At 41.8% G+C, this 11483-nt stretch overlaps 1 protein-coding gene and 1 pseudogene across 1 annotated transcript in view; one reads left to right on the top strand and one right to left on the bottom strand.

Annotated features, from left to right (window-relative positions):
- WDR70 (WD repeat domain 70) overlaps positions 1–871 on the bottom strand; it is a 369437-nt gene extending 368566 nt beyond the window's left edge. The window contains exons 1-2 of the mRNA XM_006889538.1: positions 847–871; positions 681–746 (exon numbers count right to left, since the gene is read on the bottom strand). Of these exons, the coding sequence (XP_006889600.1) occupies positions 681–746; positions 847–871 (91 nt within the window). The remainder of the gene's footprint in view (positions 1–680; positions 747–846) is intronic.
- A 3170-nt stretch (positions 872–4041) lies between these two features.
- Positions 4042–11483, top strand: part of LOC102845041 — an 11859-nt pseudogene continuing 4417 nt past the window's right edge.

Here is an 11483-nt window from a genome sequence, read left to right as displayed (position 1 = left end):
TGGGAATTGTATACTAATGAAGGAATTTTTTTTTCTCTTCGGTGGGGGAAGCGAGCTGGTGGGGAGGGGTGGGCAGGGAAAAAAGTGCGGCAATGAATGAATGGAAATCCAAAACCTCTGTAAGTGTCTATTAAAATCAATAATAATAATAATTTTTTAAAAATCTATCGCTTTGAACTGTAGTGCTCCGGAAGGGCACTGAATAGACCATGAATTGCCTAAAAATGAAGAAATCTGTCTTGGAAGAAAAGAAACCAGAACGTCCCTTAAAAGTAACGATGGTGAAATGCCGTGGCACATAGTTGGGCATGTGGTCAAGAAAGGGCAGTTGCTGGACAGAAATGTCATAATGTTTGATAAAGTGGAGAGTCAAGGAAAATGGGAAAATCCCCAACGCGATGTACTGCTACAGGGGCTAAAACAAAAGGCTTCAACAATACAACCATGATGGTGAAGATGGGGCAGCAAAGGGAGATGTTTCGGTCCTTTGTGCATCGCGTCACAGTGACTCAGAACTGAACCAACTCGAACGAACCTAACAACAAACAACATAAGAGCTGACTGGGAGATGGTGAAGTGAAAGTGCAGGGAAGGGATGACAGTGCGACATACTCTCCTAAAGAGTGGCTCCTGACTCATCTGCAACAGAAGACGTGACTCTTCCCAAAGCAATCACTCACCGAACCCCGTAAAGCCCATGGTGACTGCCAGTTGTGGGTCAGGTCCAGACTCCTCTGCGCCTGTCACTGGGTTAAAAACAGAGAGGAGGTCTTGTTAGCGTGGTGCCCGCGGCCACTCAAGGCTGGCACGCCCCTCAAATCCCCGGGCTTGTTGCATTGAACCCACCTTCGCTGGTCCCAGGTCGCTCCATGGCTGTAGACCTGCATTAGAATGAGCCACAGCGCTAGCGCAGCAAGCACTGAAGACTGGCGGCAAACTCAAGCGGAAGTGTTGCCTGAGAACGTCATCGCCACTGACAAAAACAAGAGCGGCACCACACACAGAGGCACCGAGGCTCCGGCAGCAGCGCCGCCCTGGCGGGCAGGAGGGGAAGAAGCACCGAGGATATTCCTCAGAACTACACACTGGAGAAAAATATTTTTTTTGTTGTTTTTATTTCTCTCATATTTTTTTCTGTTGTTGTTGTGTGCTGTCAAATCGGATCTGACTGGTACAAGAGGAGATTTCCCCTCCTTCTCCAGCTGGTGGATTTGAACCATGAACCTTTGAGATTGCAGTGTAGCTTCTTACCACTAGGCCACCAGAGCTCCCTGAGAAAAATATTTTATCTAAAGTTTCAAGAACTCTTTTTTTTTTTAATTTAACATAACTTGTAATTTCTTAAACATGTATGTATATGGACAATCTCCCCCCTTATGATTTACTGCCTCTGAAAACCTGCTGCAGAATCAGCTATGGAGGGACAACACACAGTAACAATGAATTAGTACATTTATTTAGTCTCTGCAGTAAGCTGGAGGCACAAAGCTGAAACCCTGATCTTTTCTATGTTAAGCACCATCGAGTCGACTACACTGATAGCAACCCTATGAACAACGGGTCTGAACCCTGCCCCATCCTGTGCCACCCTCAGCATCTCCTGTATCCTTGAGCCCATTGCTACAGTTAAGGGTCTTATCTTTCGCCTACTCTCCACCTTTCTAAGCAAGCATGGTGTTCCTATTCAAGGATTTCCAAGAAATGACCCAGTTAGTGAAGCAATAGGCTTGCCGATGTCAGGGATGATGAGGATGACACAGAATAAGACAGGATTAAGATCTGATGTTCATAGGATCACAACTCAATCAGCGCTTAATAAAAACAACAACATTGTTGCAGTCGCTATACCAATTCATCCTGATGAGGATTTTCCCTTCTTCAGCTGATCCCACACCTTTCCAAACGTGACGTCTTTTTCAAAGGATAAGTCCCACCTAACAATATGTTCAAAATTTATGAGACAATTTTCACCATCCTTACCTCTAAGGAGCACTCTGGTTGAACTTTCTCCAAGAAGTATTTGTTTGTTCTTTTGGTTGGCCGTGAGATATTCAGAGCTCTTCTCTAACAACTATAACCCAACTGATTTTGACTCTCTACATAAGGTGTTGGGCTGCTAACTCCCTGAGAGAAAGACAGGCTGACTCCCTCTGAACCTGATAGAAGGTCACTATGACTTTAATTCAACTCCTTAGCAGTGGACTGCAAACATTTTTTTGGTATGATTGTTTGCAGAACAAAAGTAAATCTCCTCTCATGCCGTTTACAACCCTAAAAACCAGCTGGATGGTCAGCTTGAGGTATTTCCAACTTAAGGGCACACGATCAATAAGTTACGCTAAAAATTGACAGCATTTCCATTATCTCAGATCACTGAAGTAGGGCCAATGCATGTCCAGTCCTATCAAGTGTTGTTAAAAAAACCCCCAAAACATTCATACAGTAACTCATTAACCTCACTACTAAGCTTAGTCCTGTTTCTCCATTTATATTTTTTCCATACACCCTAAATTATAATTATCAAGTCTAATGCTATTTCCAGAGGCCAGAAGCTGAGCTGCAATCTTGAAGTAATGAAGTTCGAGGCCACCAGCTGCTCGATGGGAGAAGGATAGGCAATCTCCTCCCGCACAGTTAAATGCCTCTGAAAACCCACTGGAGGGTCAGCTATGGGTCGGTTCTGATTCGATGATGCACAACCATAAACAATAACGCTATTTCCATTGCTTTTAGAATAAAAATTAAAATTATTAACTTGTCTCCAAAGTCCATCCTGTCTTGCATCTTGTATCCAGGTTCTACCACAGCATTCTTCCTTCAGTTTGACAAATACTCTCAGAACACAGAGTTCTAATGGACCTGACTCCTCACCAACTCTTGTGGCCTTCATTTTGCCCTAGGCATCCCTCAGATTTCAAATTAAACTTCACTTGTTCTTGTAAAGAGAACTATAAAATGCTGAGCTGCTAACCAAAATGTCTGTATTATCCTTTGACCCTTCAAGTTTCTCCTTAGGAGAAAGATGGGAAATCTCCACCTATTATGATTTACACCGTCAGGACCCCATGGGAGTTTGTTCTGAACTGAAACCTGCTTGATGGCAATATTGGAAACAGGAGTGGCATGCACTTCCTAAACAGCATGCCTCTGGAAACTCTATGAACTGTGAGAAATATAGTTATTGAAAGGCTTCAAGTCTTTTGTTCATAGAGTCGCTATAAGTTATGCTCAACTTGATGACAATCAAAAACAACAACAGATGGCAATAAATGTTCTTAGAAGTATTTACCTACTTTACAGACCTCCTTGAGTTTGAAGGTACCTTGAGAAAGCTCTCAGCTGCTACTGAAAATGTCAGTAGTGTGACTCCATTAGAATGTAGCCAACTGAAAGAAAGATGAGAAGTGAGAACTTGCTCCCACAAATATCTACCACTCAGGAAACCTTATGGGACAGTTCAATTAGAGTCATTATGAGTCAGAATTAACAGCAGTGGGGATAGACCTTCTCCAACTAAATTAAGGTCTTCTATCATGTAATACCAATATGAGGGCTCAGTCTCCAGCGAAGACTTGATGCCTTGGATTTGTGGTGCTGAAGAAGAGTTTGGACTGCCAAGAGAATGAACAGGTCTTTCCTTGAGAGGGTGAAACCAGGTTGCTCACTGAAGGCAAAGATTTTAAAACTCCATCTCACATACTTTGGGCATGTTGCCAGGATGGACCAGTCCTTGGAGAAACACACCATGTTTGGAAGGACAGACAGTCAACGTGGGTGAGGAAAATCCCAGTTCAGTGGGTTGACACAGTGACTGTGGTAATGGGGGCAAGTGTGTCAGAGACAGTGAGATCTTCCCAAGATAGGGCAGGTTGCAGAGGTATTATAGGGTCTCTTAGAATCAAAGTCAACTTGATGGTATGTAACAACATCATGTAATTCAGTATGTCTCCATAGTACAATGTTTGCATAGACACCCTGTAAGTTTTTGTTGTATGAAAAAAGTGATTAAGAAAAAATAATTCTCTCGCCCATCCACCCAAGATGGCGAAGGGAAAGAAGACCAAGGGGAAGAAGGTGTGGCCCTGGCGCCCGCCAGTGGTCAAGAAGAAGGAGGTTAAGAAGGTGGTGAATCCCGAAAAAGAAAAGACCCGAAAACTTTGGCATCGGGCAGGACATCCAACCCAAAAGGGACCTTACCCGCTTCATCAAATGGTCCCGCCACATCCGACTGCAGCGGCAGAGGGCAATCCTCTACAAACGACTCAAGGTGCCACCTGCCATTAACCAGTTTATTCAGGCCTTAGACCGCCAGACAATCAGCTGCTGAAGCTGGCCCACAAGTACCGACCAGAGACCAAGAAGGAGAAGAAGCAGAGGCTGCTGGTCTGGGCTGAGAAGAAGGCTACTGGCAAAGGAGACACCCCCACCAAGAGACCCCCTGTCCTCCGTGCTGGGGTGAATATGATCACCACCCTGGTGGAGAACAAGAAGGTCCAACTGGTGGTGATCGCACACGACATGGACCCCATAGAGCTGGTGGTCTTCCTGCCCGCCTTGTGTCGGAAGATGGGCGGAAGACCTGCACCACTGTTGCCTTCACGCAGGTGAACCCAGAAGATAAAGGTGCTCGGGTGAAGCTGGTAGAAGCCATCAGAACCAATTACAACGACAAATATGATGAGATCCACCACTGGGGAGGCAATGTCCTGGGGCCCAAGTCAGTGGCCCTCATCTCGAAGCTGGAGAAGGCCAAGGCCAAAGAACTCACCACCAAACTGGGCTCTTCTGTACTTAAGAATAATATTCCACTGTCAAAAAAAAGAAAGAAAAGAAAAAGAAAATAATTGTGAAGACAATATTGTCTTGTTTTAAGGGCAGGAATGTTCAATGTAACTTGAGATGAAGGAGCCTCATCCTGAGAGATTAATGAACCATAAAACTCACTCGAACAAACTTTCACAAAATGTTAATATCCTGTCTCTTTCTTGAGTGTAAACTAGCAGGCCTAGTTTATCCTAGTTTTATCCTGTTGGGATAAAATTTCTTAATATGGCTCATTGTGTAGCCTATACCTTAATCCTATTAACATTTATTTCAGCTCCTCAGTAGTCAAGGACTCGTGATGAATCTGAAGATGGTATTTTAAACTATAAAATACTGAAGGGGGAGAGGAAGATGGTATCATTAATGAGTGGAAGTATATAATCAAGATTAGAGGGGGAAATACAAAGCATTTGTTGTTTATAAGGATGGAGAGTCTAAGTTAATTTCTTGGAGCACACAGAGAGAACTTACTCAGTAAATAAATGAGACATGGTTATTATTAACTGATCCTAACTCTTGGTGGCCCCTGATACACAACAAAGGAGAATGCTACAGTGTTGGGTTTTTTTAACATTTTCCCTTACCTTGATTCTAATCCACCATGATACCACTTATTTAATAATAGAGTTCTACTCTACAGAGATTTCATAGACTGTCTTGGAAACAGATTGCTGGAATTTTCTTGCTGTTGGAGCAAGACCAAAAATCAAGGCAGCGGTAAGAAAATTGTGGTCGTGACTCTTACAAATCCACTGGAAAGAAAACTACTTCAAGAACATCCTAAATGAAGCCATAACAGTAGTGTTTTTTGTTGTTATTGTTAAGTGCATGAGTCGATTACAACTCATAGTCACCCTATGAACCATGGATCTGAACCCTGCTCTATACTGTGTCACCTTCATCATCTCTGACATATTTGAGTCAATTGTTAAAGCCACTGTATCAATCAATCCATCTCATTGAGGAGCTTTTTCCCCTCCTTCACTGACCCTCCATCTTTCCAAGCATGATGTCCTTTTCCAAGGATCTGCCCCCCCAACAACATGCTCCAAGTATGTGGGATGTCATTTCACTATCCTTGCCTCCAAGGATCACCATGCCTGCACCTTTCCCAAGATGTATTTGTCCTTTTGGCAGTCCATGGGATATCTGGGGGTCTTCCTCAATACCACACTCAAAGACATCAATTTTTCTTTTGCCATCATTATTCATTTTCCAATTTTCAGCTGCTTGGCAAGTCACCAAAAATAGTATGGTTTGGATCAGGTGTACCTTAGTCTACAAACTGACATCATTGCTTTTCAGCACATGGAGAGGTTCCTGACATCTGACTTTCCCAATGCAATGCATCTTTTGATTTCCTCACTGCTGGTGCCAACGGTGTTGATTGTGGATCCAAAGGAAGAAATAATTGACAATATCTATCTCTTCTCCATCTAGGGTGATATTAACTATTGGCCCAGTGGTGAGACTTTTGTTTTCTTGACGATAAGGTGAAACCCATATTAAAGACTCTAGTCTTTAATCCTCTGCAGCAAGAATGTCAAGTCCTCCTGACTTTTAGCAAGCAAGGTTGTGTCATCTGCATGGTGCAGGTTGTTTGTTTGTCAATCTTTCTCCAATCCTCTCCAAGAAGATGCCATGTTCTTCAGAGTCCAGCTTCTTGAATGATTTCTTCTGCATACAGATGGAATCAGTGGAGAGAAAGAACAACTCTGAAACACACCTTCCCCGATTTTAAACCATTCAGGGTTCCCTCGTTTAGACAACAGTTTTTTGTCTATGTATACATTTCTTATAAGAACAATTTAGAGTTCTGGAATTTCCATCCTTATCAATGTCAGCTGTAATTTTATGTGATCCACAGTCAGAAGCCCTTTCAGAATCAGTAAAATATATTGATAACACTATTTGTTTCATAAACTCTTGCCCCCTGAGTATGTGCCTTTTTAAGGCTTATTTCACACTCAGTGTGAAGAAATGAGATGTACACATGAAACACCTCTGATTCGTTTCAAATTCCAATTATCGTCTTGGAGGAAACCACTTTTGCAAACCAAGTGTTATGAACTCATTTTTTCACACACATACACATATCATTTTGCCTTGAAAGAATGACACACAAAGAATATTTATTCTAACTTAGGTATTTGATAGATGCTTTTTTTAAAAAATCAACTTATTCCTTCATAATAAATAATTATTATTGTTGTTATGTTCTGTCAAGTTGTCTGCATCACAGCGACCCTATGTACAGCATCTCTGAAGCCTGCCTTATCCTGAGCCAGTCTCACTGATTCCAACACACCGACCCCCATTGTTATTTGCCAGTTAAAAAATTTGAGCTTTCAGGAGAAAATCAAGATCTTTAAAGATTTGGTGATGAACCACTGTAAGTTTGACAGTGTCCTTAAATTAAGATTTTTCTGACATCAATGAAAAAATAAACACATGATTTTTTTTTTCGCACTTCACAACTCAGTGAGCCAGGTTTTCTGAATGACCTACACAAAATGTTACAAAATCAGGTATTGGTGAAAGAGCCACTAACAATCAAAGTTTAATCAGTGGATTTTGCTTTTAAAAAAATACAAAAATGCTAAATGAAACTACCAGAAATACAAGCTGGATTTAGAAGAGTTTGTGGCATTAAGGACATTACTGCCAATGTCAGATGGACCTTGGCAGAAAGCAGAGAGTACCAGAGGAATGTCTATCTGTGTTTCATTGACTATGCAAAGGCATTTAATTGTGTGGATCACAATAAATTGTGGCTAGCCTTGAGGAAAATGGGAATCTCAGAACACTTGATCATGTTTATATGAAACCTATAATTGGGCCAAGAAGCAGTCCTCAGAAGAGAGCAAGGAAACACTGCATGGTTCAAAATCAGGAAAGAAGTGTGTCGGGGATGCATCCTGTCCCCATACCTTTTCAATCTGTATGCAGAACAGATCATTCAGGAAGAAGGGCTTTATGAGGAGGAGTGTGGCATGAAGATTGGAGTAAGACTCATTAACAACTCATTAACAACCTTGCTTGCTGAAACTGAAGAAGACCTGAAGCACTTGCTGCAAAAGGTCAAGTACTAGTCTACAATATGGGTTGAAGCTCAACATCAAGAGACAAATATCCTTACCACTGGGTCAATTGGCAGTACCATGATAAATGGAGAAGAGATTGAGGTTGTTAGCAATTACAGCTTGTCAAGTCCACCAGCAACACTTTTAACATCAGCCATCAGGAAATCAAAAGACAAATTGCACTGGGAAAATCCGCTGTTATGGACCTCTCAGGAGTACTGAAGAGCAATGATGTCAGTCTAGATACAAAGGTGCACCTACCTAATCAAGGCCATGATCTTCTCAATTATTTGTTATGCTTCAGAGAGTTGGATAATGACTAAGGATGACAGAAGAATAGATGTCTTCAAGTTGTGGTGCTGGAGAAGAGTCTTGAACATACCATTGACTGTCAAGAAAACAAATAAATCTGTCTTGGAGAGGGTGAAACCAAGTCTCTCCTTGGAAGCCAGGATTTTAAAACTCTGCCTTACTTACTTTGGACATGTGGCCAGGAGAGATTGGTCCTTGGAGAAGGACATCATGCTCGGAAGCATGGACGGACAGCACAGGCGAGGAATGCCCCAGATGATATGGGTTGATACAGTAACTGGGACAATGGGGGTTGGTGTGTCAGAATTAGTGAGACTGGCTCAGGACAGGGAAGGGTTCAGAGCTACTGTACATAGGGTCGCTATACATTGTAGGCAACTCAACAGCACATAACAACAGTAATATACTACAACAGGTTTGGAAGCAGGAGTATCATCCAGTTCCTAAACAACATGCCTCCAGAAACTCTATGAACTGATAAATGTCAATTGTTGTAGCGGGACTTCAGGCATTTTGTACATAGGGTCACTATGAGTCACGCTTATCTCAAAGGCAATCAACAACAACAATAACCATTTGTCAAGTTTTGGTAAAACATAAAAAATCTCCACAGATGTCTATTTTAATTTACTATAATACTCATTGTTTTAGTCTATGTGCGGCCCATTCTTCTTCATATATTTAAATCAACACAACAAAGGCAAATATGACCAAAGGCATATATGACAATGTGGTGATGTTAGGTGCTGTCGAGTCAAGTATGCCACATAGCAACCTTATTAAACAGGTCTGAGCTCTGTCCTATCCTGTGACATCCTCATACTTCCTGACACACTAGAGCCCATTGCAGCAGTCACCATGTCAATCAACACACCTGGTCAGATTCCCCTCCTTCACTGATCCTCCATCCTTCTGAGCATAATGTTCCTCTCCAAGGAATAGCCGTCCTCCTTAGCAACATGTTCAAAGTATATGAAGCAAAGTCTCATCATCTTTGCCTCCAAAGAGCACTCTGGCTGCACCATCTCCAAACATATTTATTTATTATTTTGACAGTTCACGGGATGTTAAGTGCTCTTCTCCAACACTAGAGCACAAAGGTATCAATTCTTCTTCTATCATCTTTATTCAATGTCCAGCCCTCAGATACATGGCAAATTATCAGAAAGACGATGGATTGAATCAGACACACCTTAGTTCTCAAACTGACATTACTGCTCATTAATGATTTGGAGATGTCCCTAACTGCAGACTCCCAATACAATACATCTAATTTCCTGACTGCTGGTGCCAAGGGTGTTAATTGTGGGGCAAAGCAAGATGAACTTGTCGGCAACTTCAATCTTTTCTCCATCTATCATGACGTTACCTCTCTGTCCAGTAAGAGTCTTTGTCTTCTCGACATTGAGATGAAACTCATATTGAAGCCTATCTTCTTTGAGTCTCTGCAACAAATGTTTCAAGTCTTCCTCACTTTCAGCAAGGAAGGTTGTGCCACCTGGATAACGCAGTTTATTGATGAATTTCCCTCTGATCCTGATGCCACATTCCTCTTCATAGAGTCCAATTTCTCGGATAATTTGCTCAGCATACAGATTGAATAGATATGGAGAGAGTACAACCCTGACACACTCTTCCTAATATTATGTAGTGTTTCTTTGTTCTGTTCACGCAACAACATCCTGATCTATGCATAGGTTTCACATCAGCACAATTAAGTACTCTGGTACTCTTATTCTTCTCAATGTTAGCTATAACTTGTTAAGATCCACACAATCAAATGCCTTTGCAGTCAATAAGGCATAAATTGACATTCTTCTGGTGTTCTTTATTTTTAGACAGGATCCATCTGACATCAGTAATGATATCCCTGGTGCCACACCCTCTTCTAAATTCTGCTTGAACTTCTAGCAGTTCCCTATTTATGTACTATTCTATTTTTTAATGATCTTCAGCAGTATTTTGCTTACATGTGTTATTAATGATGTTGCTTAATAGTTCCAAATTCTGTTAGATTACCTTTCTTGGGAATGGGAATAAATATGAACTTCTTCCAATTCATTGGCTGTTCTCCAAATATCCTAGCATAGACTGAAGAGTGCATCCAGGTCTGCATCTGTTAATTGAAACAAGTCACTCGGTATCCCATTAGTTCCTGGGGTCTTATTTTTTGCTAATAGCTTCAGTACAGCTTCAAGTTTCTCCCTCATTACCATTGGCTCCTGCTTATATAGTACTTCACAAAAGTTTTCAATGTCAGTCAGTTATTTTTGATACAGTGATTCTGTGTACTCTCTCCATCATCTTCCCCCCCCCCTTGTGTACTGTCAAATCAGATCCAACTGGCATAGGAGGAGATTGCGCCTTCTTCTCAAGCGGAGCATCTCATGTATTTGAACCGCGTGCCTTTGGGATTGCAGCACAACTTCTTACCATTAGGCCACCAGAGCTCCCTCCCTCCATCTTCTTTTAATACTTTCTGGGTCATTCAGTATATTGCCTATAGTATCTTTCACTAACTTTCTGTACATAATGGACAAACATTCTTCTAGGTGGTATAGCCCTGGTGTGTCCACTTGCCGTACAGAGGTAACTTGTGGTTGCTGTGAAGATGAACACTGTGACACTGATGTGTCAAATGCAAGAATGGTTATCCATGGTGGACAGTGTTTGGTGGAGCTCCCTGATTAAAACAAGGTTGGAAGCCAGAGTGGCATCCGCTTCCATAAAGAGCTTGGCTCCGGAAACCCTATGAACCTGGAGAAAGGTTCACGTAAGTGGACGTCACTTCATCAAAGTCATGCAAGTGTCGAGGACTTTCGTTCATAGGGTCATTATGAGTTGTCTATGACTCAATGGCACTTAACATCTTTCACTTTTGTGACTTTGAGGCTTAAATTTGGTTTTTTGATCTCTCATCTTGAAAAATGCAGAGCGAGTTCTCTGGAGCATGTGAGATGAAGCTTTGTCATCCTTGTCTCCAAGGAGCCCTCTGCTGCACTTTCTCCAAGACATAGTTGATATTTTGGCAGTCTCAGGATATTCTGACTGGAAGATATCTATATTTGTTCCCATTCCAAAGAAGGGTGACCCAACAGAGTGTGGAAACTAGAGAACAGTATCATTGATTTCACTTGCAAGCAAGATTCTACTGAAGATTATCCAAAAACGACTGGAGCAGCACATCAGCAGAGAACTGCCAGAAGTCCGGGCTGGGTTTAGAAGGGGTCGTGGTACTAGGGATATTGTAGCTGATGTTATATG

The sequence above is a fragment of the Elephantulus edwardii genome, unplaced genomic scaffold, assembly GCF_000299155.1.
Source record: "Elephantulus edwardii isolate Elephantulus edwardi_28Jun2011 unplaced genomic scaffold, EleEdw1.0 scaffold00079, whole genome shotgun sequence".
NCBI classification, from domain to species: Eukaryota; Metazoa; Chordata; class Mammalia; order Macroscelidea; family Macroscelididae; genus Elephantulus; species Elephantulus edwardii.
The sequence above is the reverse complement of the archived record's forward strand: the minus strand, read 5'-3'. Positions and strand labels throughout refer to the sequence as shown.